Source organism: Neltuma alba, unplaced genomic scaffold (assembly GCF_004799145.2).
Source record: "Neltuma alba isolate B1F8T4 unplaced genomic scaffold, ASM479914v2 tig00011916_pilon, whole genome shotgun sequence".
Taxonomy (NCBI): domain Eukaryota; kingdom Viridiplantae; phylum Streptophyta; class Magnoliopsida; order Fabales; family Fabaceae; genus Neltuma; species Neltuma alba.
In genome coordinates, this window is record NW_021636509.1 from 252,907 (window position 1) to 268,208 (window position 15,302).

At 37.4% G+C, this 15,302-nt stretch overlaps 1 protein-coding gene across 5 annotated transcripts in view; it reads left to right on the plus strand.

The window, feature by feature from the left end:
- Positions 1 to 15,151, plus strand: part of LOC114719414 (WD repeat-containing protein 36) — a 27,333-nt gene extending 12,182 nt beyond the window's left edge. For 4 of the 5 annotated variants that reach the window (XM_028904906.1, XM_028904905.1, XM_028904903.1 and 1 more), the window contains 10 exons: positions 710 to 775; positions 2,177 to 2,219; positions 10,129 to 10,268; positions 10,771 to 10,983; positions 12,719 to 12,803; positions 12,909 to 13,203; positions 13,656 to 13,914; positions 14,036 to 14,255; positions 14,386 to 14,597; positions 14,758 to 15,151. In XM_028904906.1, the coding sequence (XP_028760739.1) occupies positions 710 to 775; positions 2,177 to 2,219; positions 10,129 to 10,268; positions 10,771 to 10,983; positions 12,719 to 12,803; positions 12,909 to 13,203; positions 13,656 to 13,914; positions 14,036 to 14,255; positions 14,386 to 14,597; positions 14,758 to 14,907 (1,683 nt within the window). In that variant the 3' untranslated portion in view covers positions 14,908 to 15,151. The remainder of the gene's footprint in view (positions 1 to 709; positions 776 to 2,176; positions 2,220 to 10,128; positions 10,269 to 10,770; positions 10,984 to 12,718; positions 12,804 to 12,908; positions 13,204 to 13,655; positions 13,915 to 14,035; positions 14,256 to 14,385; positions 14,598 to 14,757) is intronic. The other variant, XM_028904904.1, reaches the window with a different exon arrangement.
- The last annotated feature ends 151 nt before the right edge of the window (positions 15,152 to 15,302 follow it).

Here is a 15,302-nt window from a genome sequence, read left to right on the forward strand (position 1 = left end):
GTGTCGTTGTAACAGATTGGATACTTCCGTAGGATTTTTGACTTTGAGCATATTGTCGGTGCTTGGTCCTTGCTATGCAAATAGAGCTTTGATCATGAATTTCCTCAACGAGCTTACCTTTTTTATCTTTCAATCACTTTATTTGTTTTAAACTCTCCGCAACAATTGGGGTTGTATCAAGTCAATTGTTCATATAGGCTATTGGTAAATAAATGAAATACGTATTTGTGGATGTGGAAAATTATGAGGTCTTCCTACAACAGTGGAAACAAATTATTCTAGTGATGGGTAGAATGGAAGAACTCCATTTAGTTAACTTTATTAGTAACTTCTATCCTATTGTATATCAAATTTATGAATTCTATTGATGCAAATTCAAACACCTCAATTTGCAATTTCAGATGAGAAAGATTTCCCCATTTGTGGTAAATGCATACCGTAAAGGAGGAAAAATCCTATATCAAAAGTAAACACATATTCTTGCTGAAGCTACGAAGCTAATCTTCATATTGAAATATTGTTAACTGTGTAGTTACATTTCTTCATTAAAGACCAACGATTGTCTGTCACGTGTAGATCTAAAGAGCCCTTCCAAACCTCTGCTTCACCCTTAGCACTGTGGGAAAATATTATCATTAACGGATGCTAAGTTTATGACAATTTTTTGTTTTTATTTCAAATTTCCTTTATCCTCAATTGTTGTTTATAGGATCAACAAAGCAGGGAGCTCTCTCAACGGCATGTATCTAAACGTGCTAAGAAACTGAAGATGAAGGTATGTTTCGTTCTTCATTCTCAATTTTTTATTTCTTGTGAGATCTGCTATACATTTCTTCTTTTCTTTTTCTTTTTCAAATCTTGATAGTTTCCCTTCTGAACCTTTGGCTTTCATTGTAGAGGCATGTGAAGTATTTGTAATTAAAATGTAATGCCTGTTTTACTGCAGATAACCTCCTTTACTGTTTTTCCTAGTCCCCTCCCCTCCCCGCTTCCTAACGTATAAATTGTGATTTTATTTGGTTTGTTTGCTATTAAAAGCAATCAAATTGCTAATCATCCTTTGACTTAAATAACCTCAATTTTGATTGTGAGAATGCCATGAATTTGTGCTTTTGCATAGATTTTGATTTATTTTTTAAAGGGATTATTATTGATGAAGGTAATTTAAGACTTCTTGAATGGTTTAAATGTTCCAGGTTTGATGACCTCTTTTTTGTTTGTTGGCATTTGTTCATTGTACTTGCATGTTGATTCTATGTTTGGATGTTTCTCACTAAATTTTGATTTCCCTAGGCATTTATAGTAAATTGTAACCTATACTAAAATCAATAGTTAACGCTCCCCAATTTGGGGTATGCAAGTCATGTGTGCTAAAGTTCTCACAAATATAGAAAATGCAGGGCCTCTGATTGCTTTCATGAGAACATTAGTCAGCTGATGATTGCAGTTTATGTGGCTAGTGGTAAAAGCAGTCATTGCCCCTAGTAGCACTGCTTAAACCTCTAGTAGAACATACCCTATTAATCTATTGCCATTTTAGCCTCATGGTTATAAAGGTTGGGATAAATCTCAACCACTGGTTTTAGTCCTCTCTAAATCACTTTCCTTCCCAGATTTTCTGCCATAGATCTTGGGAAATGATGTCCTAATCATTTGGGAATCACCGGCTCCGTCAGATATTTACAATAAAGAGAAGATATCCCACAAATACAACTTTAGATAACTGACTCCCTCCATCTTCCTGAGTGTTACTGGACCATGGGCCTCCCTTATGTTCCATATGGCCCATGTCCCATGTCGCCATTTGGTGGCTGGTTCCTATCTTTTGGCCTTCTTCTCTAGTATACTCAGCCCATTGGAGGATTGAGCTCTTTAGTCCATCAAACTGCAAGCCCCTTTCTATAGATGTTAAGGAGGGTCCATTAAAGGAGCTTTAAGCTGAACACCAGAAGCCATAAAGATGATTTCTACCGGAGTCCCTAAAGCTAATCGGTGTAGATCATTTCAATTTCACTAGAAGTATCTAATAAAACACATAAAACACGTTTCTGCAATTATAATTTACTACTGAATTAATTCCATCTACTTTGATGTCCGAATCACTATCTTTTGCTATTTTACATACTCGATTTCAAGATGGCTACTTATCTCCCTTTTCCATAAACATTTTCCACAGGAGGAAGATATAAAATTGAAGCCTGTGATTGCATTCGATTGTGGTAAGATTTTTCATGAAGTTTTTCTTAATGCTGGTTGCTTCCTTGTGCTTGAAATTAGTGATTTTGGTGCTATGTTAGGGATATCATAGTTCATTCATGAAATATCTCTGACGACTGAAGTTCCATGATAGACAATACTTTGAGCAAAGAATGAATGGTGTGAGTATATAGGATTATATGAGTATCGAATGGTGGCTGATTCATGGCGTGACTTCAAGTTACTTAGATTGTGTTTTAGGCTGTTGTCACATTTTGAGAATTTAGACTAGTTTTTTTATTATTCAACGTTGAAGAACCACTAGAGCAACTCATTGATTTTTCACAATAAGATTTGTCTTCAATGATTATTTTATCTAGTCAGAAGTCAGAAAATGCATAAACAGATAATGCAGCGTTGTTCTGGTTTTCTGCTTCTCTTGACTAGGTAGTTGTGTGATTCTATTCTCTAGTATTCTTCCTCTTTCCTTGCTAAGAAAATTTCTTCTTACACTTGAAAACAAGGAAATAAAAGAAAACTAAGAATTTCTGCAATAAATTACTAAGCCACTTTTGGTAAGAAAAATAGGAAATAGTAGTTCAAGTGTGATAGAGACCAAGATAAAACAGTAGACAAACAATACTGAAATTGATATTAATCACACAAAAGACTGGGTTCAATACAATATATAACTGGCACAGGTCACACATGAAACAACAAAGGTCACTCAACTCACTAACACACTAAAATACACACTCAAATATAGAGAAAATGATGAAGAAAGACTCTCTTCCTCGACCCCTAACCTGGCATTCGAGAGGCCAGCACTCTCCTCACCAAACTCAGTCCACAAAATAAGTCCCCCTTCTCTCAGATACATCCACGGCTAATATAAGCCCCAAAAGTGAGTCACACAATCCCCAATACAACCTTTTCCTAAGTCAGGCCTATAGCCACCCTAAAGTAACTGATATGCTCAATATTCTTTCTCCAAAACAGAAAGAAGCTTGAGGCCAAGGCCCTACACAGCAGAAAGTAATTTTCCTTTTTCATGATTTTGCGAGTTCTACTTTTATACGGTTGACAAATAAAAGCAATTCTATCAAAGTGCAAAATTGAAAACTCTACTACAAAGCTCTAACAATTTGGAAAAGGGTTGTGACAGTGTGCCAAGATACTTATTTTGGATAGTCTTGGGAAAAAAAAGGCGTGCGTGTTACATATGTTAAAGTTATACAAACAACTAGTGTTGGAACACTTGGAGGCGAGACAAAGGGCTTTCTATTATGTAATTGTAATTCGTGTTATATAAGCAAGGGTAGATAGCACAATTGACGTAGGTTAGAGTAGCCGTTGGATAATAACTTGATTACATTTGTTTCTGTTAGTTCTGTTAGGTAATTTCCTTCTATAAAAGGATACTCGTGTATCAAATTGAGATGTACTACTGACTATTGAATGAATTCAAGGATTATCCGGCAACCCCCTCTGTTCTTGTTCCTCTCTTCCTTTTCCTCTCTCTATCACTCTTTCCCTTCTTTCTCCCTTTTCCTACGCCTCTCATTCCAAGAACGTACCAAGTGGCATCAAAGCCACAGGTTCTCGGCCTATCCCTACAAACTCTGATTCTGTGTGCTTGGGACACGATCAAAGACCAACAACAAAGTCGTGGATGAACGACTCCAAGCGGTCGAACAATAATTAACCGCAGTGGTGGCACTTCAAGAATCGGTTTTTCACATGTCAACACAACTTCAGGCAATTGCACGAAATTTAGAGGAGGTCACCATGACACTCCATGGCCTCGAACAGCCATGACTTATAAGCAAACCAAATGGGGGTGGAAATGGACAATAGCATGCGCCCCAGTTCACCAAGATGGAGTTCCCAAAGTTTTCGTGGACAGACGTGGTGGCATGGGTTCTTAAGTGTGAGCAGTTTTTTGAATTAGATAAAATGGCAAATGACTTGAAGGTTAAAATTGCTAGCCTGCATCAGGATGATCATGCCTTCTAGTGGCATATAGCGTGTGAAGAGAATATGTCGCGCTCCTTAAGGATTGCTTTGGGCCGGCCTACGAGTACCCAATTGGCCATCTTCTGCAACTGTGCCACTAGGGAACTCTCGCCGACTTCAACGAAGAATTTGATTGAGTCTCGGTTAAGGTGGGATTCGACCAAGCTCAATTGGTCGACGCTTATCTGAACTTGATCAAGGAAGAACTTGCCGGCCTAGTTCGTATGTTCAAGCCCAAATCCATGAGAGAAGCCAAGTGTCTTGCAAGAATGTAAGAACTCACTAACGAGTGTTTTGGCGAGAAGAAACTGTGGGAAAATGGACCCAAGCTTGCAACACCTGTGAATTGGGTGGCACCAAGACCGCGTAACACGTCTTCTTGGACTAATGAAGGACATGCAATTAGTGGGTCCTATTAGAAAGGAAAATTCAACTTTGTCATGACTAAATCTCATTCCTTTGCTATCAAGAATCCTCTTAAGGTGTCCAAACCATTGATAACGGAGGAAGAGGCTGAGTACCGACAGAAAAATCTATGCTTTTATTGCCATGACAAGTTTTCTAAGGACCATAGATGTTCCCAACAAAAAAAGATGCTCCTGCCCTTCATTGAATATGGCGAAGAAGCAGAATTAGAGGATGACCCAAGGCTGGGTCTAGCAAAAGATGAAGACGAAATCACTCCAACCATTTTTCCTTACATGCTATTAGCGGAGTGGATGATGCGGACTCTATAAGATTACAAGGCTACATGGGAAAATGTCCAATTCAGATTCTAATAGATGGGAGTAAACATGACTTTCTTGATTTGATTCTAGCTCAAAAATTGGGTTGGAAAACTGATTATGCACATGATTTTTGTTTACAAGTTGCAGGAGGCAAAATGTTGAAGGTTCATGGGCTCTGAAGGGAGTTTAAGTGGAGAATGCAAGGACTAGACTTCACCTTCGATTTTAGGATATTGGATTTACATACTTACAATATGGTGTTGGGTGTGATCAGATATGATGAAAGAATGATCATGTATTTCTGGAAAAAATGATCAGATATGCAAGGTACAAGCAAATCCCCCCAATCCCTTGCAGATTATTCAATCTAAGAAGGCAGAACTGAATTTTCTTCAGCACAACCAAAATTTTTTCGTGCATTTAGTTTAGGCCAATAATAGGGAGTTAGAGTGTTTTGTAGTTTTTAGTATTGATGAAAATGCTGCCACGTTAATTCAAAATACTCTAGGTGATTTTCAGGATCTGTTCAAGGAACCTAAGGAGCTTCCACCCCTTTGAGAAGGTCACAACCACCCTATTATACTACAAGAAGGCACGGATCCTATCAGTATTAAGCTATATAGATACCCAGCTGCACAAAAAGATGTTATAGAGAAACTTGTCATTGAGCTACTGCAAATAGGGGGCTGACAAGAAAGTTCTTCCCCCTTCTCAGCACCAATCATCCTAGTAAAGAAAAAAGATGGGTTGTGGCGTATATGCATCGACTACCGAGCCTTGAACAAAAAGATTGTGAAGAACTGATATCCAATTCCACTTGTGGAGGACTTACTTGATGAGCTAAGTGCAGCTTGTTGGTTTCCCAAGCTCAATCTAAGAGTTGGCTACCATCAAATTAGCATGGAGCCCAATAATGTTTACAAGACAGCTTTCAAAACTTACTCCAGACATTATGAGTAGCTGGTCATGCCTTTTGGCTTAACCAATGCTCCAGCCACATTTTAGGAAGCTATCAATGCCATTTTTAGACCCTATCTTCGTAAATTTGTATTTGTTTTCTTTGATGACATACTGATTTATAGTGCTACTTTTGCAGAACATCAATCTCATGTCAGGATGGTGCTGCAAATCTTAAGAGATAACACCTATTATGCGAAGAGGGAGAAGTGTATCTTTGTAGCAACTTCTATGGAATATTTGGGACACATTATTGGCAATGGAGTGGTCTCCACCGATCCAGAAAAAATTCAGGCAGTAAAAGATTGGTTTGAACCTGCCAATATGAAGCAATTAGGAGGATTCCTACGGTTGGCGGGCTATTATAGATGGTTCATAAAAAACTATGGCACTATTGCCAGACCTCTCACTAATTTGTTAAAGAAGAATGGGTTTTTGTGGTCACCAGAGGCTAGTAAGGCTTTCTAACAATTTAAGGATGCTCTTACTTTAGCTCTGGTACTTACCTTCCCTAATTTTTCCAAGGACTTTGTTGTGGAAGCAGATGCATGTGGATCAGGCATTGGAGCAGTGCTTATGTAGCAAGGACAGCTTCTTGCATTTTTCAGCAAAGGTCTGTTCCCAAAACATCAAAAGCTCTCGGTCTATGAGAAGGAATTAATGGTGGGAGTAATGGCTGTCCAATAATAACATTAGTACTTTGGAAGAAGGAAATTTATCATTAAGACTGACCAGCAAAGTCTAAAATACTTGCTGGGTCAGCAACTCAACACTTCTTTTCAACGATTTTGGGTGGCCAAACTTGCTGGTTTTGATTATGAAATTCACTACAAAAAAAGGAATGATAACATAGCAGTGGATGCTCTTTCTAGAATGCGACGACAACAACTATTGCAAATGGCATTTGATACTTCTTCCCCTGAACTTTTGGATAAAATTAAAGCTAGTTGGGATCAAGATGATGTTGTTTCTGCCATTAACCAAAGGGTTCAGCGGCAAGATGGCCAATGGAGCCATTTTTCTTGGGATGGTGACTAATTAATGAGGAAAAGCAAGTTGGTTGTAGGGGTTGATCAGGCCTTGAGACAGCAGATTTTGGAATGGATGCACACTAGTCCCTAGGGAGGGCATTCTGGTATCCAAGCTACATACGAGCATGTTAAAAGTCTATTTTGGTGGAAGAAAATGATCCATGACATTGCAGATTTTATTAAACATTGTGACACGTGTGCCTAGTGTAAGTATGAGACCACTGCTTCCCTCGGATTACTACAACCACTGCCTATTCCTAGTAGGATTTGGGAAAGTATTGCAATGGACTTCATTGATGGGCTCCCTAAATCTCATGGAAGGGATGCTATTTGGGTCATTATTAATAGAATGAGTAAATATGCTCATTTTATCCCTCTCTCACATCCATATTCAGCATCTACATTGGCTCAATTATTCTTGGATCATGTGTTTAAATTACATGGAGCTCCATCAGAGATTATTAGTGATCGGGACCCTATTTTTGTGAGTAATTTTTGAAAGGAATTTGTAAGAGTGAGGGGAGTAGATCAGAAATTATCTTCCTCACACCATCCTCGGATGGACAATCAGAAATCCTTAGTCGGTGTTTGGAGACTTATTTAAGGTGCATGACTTGGGAGAAACCTAAGGAATGGAGTAGATGGTTTTCCCAAGCTGAATGGTGGTGCAACACCAATTTTCACTCATTTACGAGGGCCTCTCCTTATGAGCTACTGTATGGTTAAAAACCCCTTGTTCACTCCTACTTACCCCATAATTCTGTTCTGGAAGCTGTTGACAGAAGTTTTTCAGCAAGGGAAGAGATGTTAGCCATCCTCAAGCATCATTTACATCGGGTTGCAAACATGATGAAGAAGAAATCTGATTCTCACAAGGTTGATAGAGAATTTGTTGTGGGGCAGTGGGTTTTCTTAAAATTACAACCTTAATAGGAGATTTTTGTAGCCTCAAGAAGCTCCCAAAAGTTAGCTCCTAGGTATCTTGGGCCTTACAAGTATTGGGAGGGTTGCCTACAAGTTAAATCTTCCTCCTAAAACCAGAATCCATTTTGTTTTTCACATCTCCATGCTTAAATTATGCCCTGACCCGTCAGTTAAGCCTAGACATCCATCGGTTGATTTTCCTAAGCTACCTATAGTTCAAGAACCTGAGCAAATCTTAAACAAAGGGTGGGCATAAGGAAGCAGCGAATAATCACTGAGGTTTTGGTGCAGTGGAAAGGGAAACCTGATGAAGAAGCTTCTTGGATGCCTCCATTTCAATTTCAACAGCAATTTCCTAACTTTGTAATTCCAAATCCTTGAGAGCAAGGATCTTTTGAAGGGGAGGGCATTGTTATGTAATTGTAATTCGTGTTATATAAATAAGGGTAGATAGGACAATTGACAAAGGTTAGAGTAGCCGTTGGATAATAACTTGTTGATTACATTTGTTTTCGTTAGTTCTGTTAGTTAGTTAATTTCCTTCTATAAAAGGATACTCCCATAATCAAAATGAGATGTACTACTGACAATTGAATGAATTCAAGGATTATCCAACAACTCCTTCTGTTCTTGTTCCTCTCTTCCTTTTCCTCTCTCTATCACTCTTTCCCTTCTTTCTCCCTTTTCCTACACCTCTAATTCCAAGAACTTACCGCTTTCCTATAGTGATTGGCCTACATCGGGGATTATCTCTGAGCCCTAGTTTGTTTAACCTAGTTGTAGACATTCTAACTGAGCTTATCAAAGAAGAAATGCCTAAGTCCTTGCTTTTTGTTGATCATATAGTTCTTTTGGCTGAGTCAAAAGAAGAGAAACTCTAAACTTGAATTATGGAGGAGGTTCCTGGAGTCTTAAGGTTTTTGCTTAAGTAGCAATTTTGATAAGATACAAGTTAAAAGTGATTTGGAGGTTAAATTGGTGGATCAAATCATTTCACAAGTGGCAAAATTTAGATATCTAGGATCAAGTAATCAAAAAGATGATGGAAATGATGGAAATTTTAATTATAGAATTGAAGTTGGGTGGTTTAAATGGAGAAAAGCTACCAGAGTAAAAGGGAGGATTTATCTCGCTACTATGAGACTAGCAATGATATATGGAAGTGAATGTTGGGCTTTAAAGGGACAGCATGAGCCTTAAATGGGTGTAGCCGAGATGAGGATTTTGAGATGCATTCGTGTTCATACAAAAAAAAGATGAGATTAATGAACATGTGTTGAAAAGTGTTATATTGGCATCTGTTAAAGAGGAAATCGTAGAAAATCATTTTGAAGTGGTGTGAACGTATTCAAAGAAGGCTATTTGATGCGCTGGTGAGAAGGGTTAATCGATTAATTAAGTTTTTTAACAACATCTTTTGGTTAATTGTTCTGTGCAATCCATGTAATTGACTCCACTTAGGGGGATATGTGATCAAAGTAGTAAAATATTTGAGATTTGTAAACCAACTAATTCGGTCAATCTCACCCTAATTTTACCCAAATTCTTGTCCAAATGCATTCTTCCTAATTGAACGAAGAATTATGTCCAAGATACCAGCAAAAACTCTATAAAATATTATTGATGATGAATATGATCTAGCATAAGCATTAAAATTAGAGTCACCTGGATTTAAGTTCCATAAAGGAACTGGTCTTGATAATCTGCTCTTCCTCATATGTGCTTAAATCCGGCCTATGCATTCAAAAAATGTCTTTCCACTTGCAACAGTAATATGATTTAGCATATGCATTAATGATGATGAATATGATCTAGCTATGCATTAAAATTAGAGTGACTTGGATGTAAGTTCCACAAAGGAACTGGCCTTCATAATCTGCACTCCTCATATGATCTTAAATCCGGCCTATGCATTCAAAAAATGTCTTTCCAATTGCAAAAGTAATATGATCTAGCATATGCATTAATGATGATGAATATGATCTAGCTTATGCGTTAAGATTAGAGTGACCTGGATATAAGTTCCATAAAGGAAATGGCCTTGATAATCTGCATTTCCTCATATGATCTTAAATCCGGCCTATGGATGCAATTAAAAAAAAAGTCTTTCCACTTGCAACTGTAATAGTAGTGAGAAATATGAAGAACTAATGTTGTTGCTGAAAAAAATGGCTGATCCAACGCCTTTTTCATAGAAAATATTATTTTCAGTGGTCTTTCTAGTAAAGGTTTCCAAATGCTTAATGTTCTTTTCTTGTGTGAATTATTTACTTAAGCTGAGATTAGGGAACGGGACTGGTGCAACGTGGTCACTTGTCATATGGATACCACCCAAGCATATGTGTGGAGACTCCAAAACTTTGTTCTTGGTGAGCATATATTGAAGCCATGCCCCCAAAATCCGACACCTGTAAAGGTTATCATCTTACCAAGTCTAATTTGATTTCCTGTGTAAGAGGGAAAGTAGGTATATGTCAAAATCATCCCCAGCCTTCTTTGAGAAGATTAGATTTTTATGTTGCTTTTGCATTTGACAAGGTATTCGAACCCCCATAACTAAATGAACAGAATTTTGATACTCAAGACCTCATTTATCTAATTCTTCCAATTAAATTGATGTCAGCATAAAGGGCCTGACCGGTTGTTTTGGGACAACCCTTGATTAGCGCTCTGTTGCTTTTCTTGGGTCAGGAGGGCGAATTGTTGTTTTGAAAATAGAAATGAGTGAAATGTATAGCTAACCAGTAGCTTGCTGCCGGATTATATAACTTGTTTCATTAGGATCATTGTGTTATGAGAAAGTAGCATATTACACACTCTCGGATGTCAAATGTTGCATCTCTTGTTGGATGTTAAATTAATTATGAATTATGATGAACAACAGTTAGCTGTTGATAATGGCTTTCATGTGATCCCAGGCTTGTGCTATCAGTGCTTGTGGCAATTTTGCCTTGCTAGGGACAGCATGTGGTTGGATTGAAAGATTTAACCTTCAATCTGGAATCAGCCGGGGTGCTTACGTTGACATATCAGAACCTAAAAATTGTGCTCATGATAGCGAAGTAGTTGGAGTTGCTTGTGACTCCACAAATACCCTCCTGATAAGTGCTGGATATCATGGAGATATAAAGGTTAGTGTTGGTGAGCGTATTTTGGCAGCTTGTTCAAATGGGTCATCTTGTATTCCTGTTTCGTGCTAAAATAACCTGCATTTAGTATGGGACATAATTGAAATTAGTTTTGTTTCACATTTTTTAAGTTTTAGGCTTGTTTAATAATGTTTTTCTACTAAAACATTCCTAGTTTAGAACCTTAAATAAAAGGAAGGAGTGGAATTTCACAGGGCCTTATTGGGTCAAAATCTCAACATTTCACATTAAGCAAACATGCACAATCTTGCAAACAACAGCACAGTAATAGGATTGTATGTGGGAAAAATAAACTGCACATCAGCAAGACAAACCCACCTTTCACAAAAAATATCAGATTGTCCGCTCCAAATCTGCCAGCCCACTTCACAATGTGGAAAAAGACGACTCATCTCCTCTGTCATGGCCTCCCATTCGGTTACAGCAGTCGGCCTATTTGGGAAAGTATTCCATATGGTAATCGTAGGGAATGGAAAGATCTTCGGTTCTTAGTCTTCTCTCTCTCTCTCTCTCTGTCTCTTAATTTATGTGAAAATTAATCTTCTAATTATTGAAGTTTTGACTCACTTAAAATTTAACCCCTCAATTATGAATCAGTGTGACTCAGTCCTCAATCCCTAAACTTTCTTATTTTTAATAATTTTATTCTTATAACCTATAACTCATTTCAAGCCATCATTTAGTCATGTTATGTGGCATCTAACTCAACTCCAGGTGGATTTGATAGATTTTTTTTTTTTTTTGGGGGGGGGGTGCCTCAAATTTACAGGGCATGAGATCATCTTTTGCTTTATTCTTCATCTTCATCATTCGAGAGGAAAAGAAGGATAATGTTTTCTCAGGGTTTGTTGGTTGGCTGTGCACCAAGGTGGCAGGTAAAGACTTGAGAGAAAGGAAACTAGCAAGTAAAGACTTAAGAGTTTCACTTCTAGGAGTTGTTGGATCTGCGCACATTAGCCACCAATTTGTAGTGTTGTTTTTATTTTCTTAGTTTCTATCATGGAAGTGTGAGAAAATGTAGAGTGAGAAAATTTGCAGAGTTGTTTCAAGACAGGGGTGTATGTCCTCCTTTGTAAATCTCAAGAGAATGAGATAATCGAATGATGGAGATGAAGAATGAAGTAGAAGAACATCTTGTCCTCTGTAAATGAGTTATATTGCATTCCCTATTTTCTTTTTACCTTATCAAATCCACCTGGAGTTGGATGTCACCACAACTTTTAGTGTTGTTTTTTTGGCCACATAAGATGACTCAATGAGGACTTGGAATGAGTTACAAATGATAAGGGCAAAATTATTAAAAATAAAAAAGATTAATATAATTTTTAGTCCCTCAAGTTTTAAATCATAGGTTTTGGTCCCTCAAGTTTTATTATAGGGACCGATATTTTAAATGGAAAGAAACTTGAGAGACCAAAACCTATGGTTTGAAATTAGAGGGATCAAAACTCAAGTGAGGGCAAACTTGAGAGACCAAATTTTGTGTTAACCCCAACAAAAAGATTAGCAACTGAGTTGGAGTTGATTTAAAAGTTTAGGAACTGAATTTTACGTGAATTAAAACTTTTAAGGACTAAAATATTAATTTTCTCTTTCTTCCTTCACTTATTTCCCCGCTCTTGGTTAGGGAGGATGGTGTGTTTTTGTTTCATGTTAATAAAAAGCAACTTCTACCATTTTGTGTGGGACCTCCCATTTCTAATAGGTTCTCTCACAGGTCTGGGATTTCAAGGGACGTCAATTTAAATCGAGATGGGGCATTGGGCGCCCTATTGTCAAGATCAATTACCATCGTTATAATGGTAGCTTCTGCTTATGACTTGCTCTAGTTGATGTTTTGTATTTGTATTCTTCATAACTTCTAGTCTTTGATTATGAGGTAATCAATATTTTTTCATTGTTTTCAGGTCTTTTGGCTGCCGTTGTCGATGATTACACTATACAATTGTTTGATGTTGTGAATCTTAAACTTGTCCGTAAATTTGAAGGTCACACTGATCGTATAACAGACTTGTCCTTCAGTGAGGACGGAAAATGGCTTGTATCTTCCAGTATGGATGGAAGCCTTCGAATTTGGGATGTAATCTTAGCAAGACAAATAGATGCGATACTTGCTGATGTGCCTGTCACTGCATTATCCCTCTCCCCAAACATGGATATACTAGCTACTACACATGCTGATAAAAATGGAGTATACCTGTGGTGAGTCTCCACATTTACTTTTTACCTTACTCAGCAAGTTGGCGGAGAACATCTTTCATATGTCCAAGATTTTGGTGAATCTTCTTCTGGATGTTTCTTAGCTTAAGTGTCAAATAGTCTGGAAGCTGATTTTGTTTTGGCTGGCGGAAGTCATTTTGAAAACAGTGAAATGCCAATATGTTTTATGTAGACAAGTTATTTCCGGGACAAAATTCTGCATGTATTACAAGTTTCATTATCATGTTATTTTCTATGGAACGAACAAGAGACTGGTTTGTTTGAAAAATGTCTGAAAAGTATAGGCATCCTGAATATTCGGGAAGACAGTTGCATTCATGAATGACGTACTGTTGATGATTTAGAAATTCAACTAAAAGTAAATGACAATTTGAATGGAATTAGTTTTATTAATCTAGGAATTGAGTTGACACCTTAATAATTTTCTTTATCAGGGTAAATCAGGCGATGTTCTCTGGTGCTCCAAATGTTGATTCCTTTGCAAGTGGAAAGGATGTTGTGAGCATCAAGCTACCATCTATCTCCTCTACAAATGATTCTCAAGTTGAACATTCTGATAAGCCGGCAAATGCTTCTGAACCTAAGGATGTTCCAGGTTTTGCTGCTCAAGAGAAGCATATGCCTGATCTGGTTACTCTCTCATTACTGCCTAAGAGCCAGTGGCAAAGCTTGATTAGTCTAGACATTATAAAGGTCTTCAAATGTCTTCTACATTTCTTCTTATGCTATGTAATAGTGTGATTTCTCTTTCCTGATAACTGTAAATAGCCTTTAATATGTTATGCTTTTCTGGACCACCAACTCTAATTTGCAGGCCCGCAATAAACCTGTTGAGCCTCCAAAAAAGCCTGAAAAGGCTCCATTCTTCTTGCCTACTGTTCCGTCTCTTTCTGGGGAAATATTGTTTGAGCCTGGTAAGTTACTAGAAAAGGAGAAAGATAAAACAAGCCACGAAGCAGAAATATTTAAAAGTGCAGACATGCCGCCATCCCAATTTCTTTATCTTCTTAAATCCTCAGCCGAAGGAGACAATTGTAAGAACTTTTACAATCTGATATTTTCTGCACATTCTGTTATTTATTGGTTTTATATACACAGTTTTGTATATTCTGTTCGAAGTGATAATTCAAAGCATATCTCTGATATTTTGGATTTCATTTGTAGATGCAGCTTTTACTGATTATATCAAAGGATTATCTCCATCAACTTTGGATATGGAACTTAGAATTCTTCAGATCATTGATGATGACGATCATCAAGAATATAAGAAACCAGAGTTGGTTTCGATTGAACAACTTCTGGACTATTTTATTCATGAGCTCTCCCGCAAAAATAATTTTGAGTTTCTACAAGCTGTAATCAGGTTATTTTTAAAGGTAAAAAAGTTTTCCCTATCTGTGATTAGGAACTTTGATGACTTAGGTTTATTCAAAGGTGTAGAAGATTCTCTGTACATACGTACACACGCACACATCAGTATATATATATGTATATATATATATTTTTTCACAAGCTATTTTCTTCTGCGTCTCACAGATACACGGTGAGACAATTCGGCAGCAGTCACAGTTGCAAGATAAGGCGCGGAAGCTTTTAGAAGTTCAATGCCTGGTTTGGCAGAAAGTAGATAGATTGTTTCAAAATGCTAGATGTCTGGTTTCTTTTCTGAGTAACTCACAGATTTAGATATGAGTAACTCATCCTGAAATTTTCCAATTTGAGTGGTAGTCTAGGCGCACGATAAGAGCAGATCTATGAAAGATGTTATCTTATGGGGTTACACATACATTTGGAGGCAGATGGAAGGGTGGTGAATGATTCGAAGCTGGTGGACGAATTCTTGTGATGATGTTTCAAGTTTTGTAGATCTATTTTAGCCCCACCAAAGGGTTAAAAAAGGAATTTAATTTTTTTCAACTGTCATTTTAAAGGGGGACCAGCCGTGACGTGGTCTTATTTAAAGTGTTGGATGCATTATAGATAAAATTAGGGTGTTAAAATGTAACCAAAAAAAAAAAAGACCTGGGTTTTAAGATAATTAGGATGGCAAATGTGACAAAACTAAGATCAGATGTACTTAG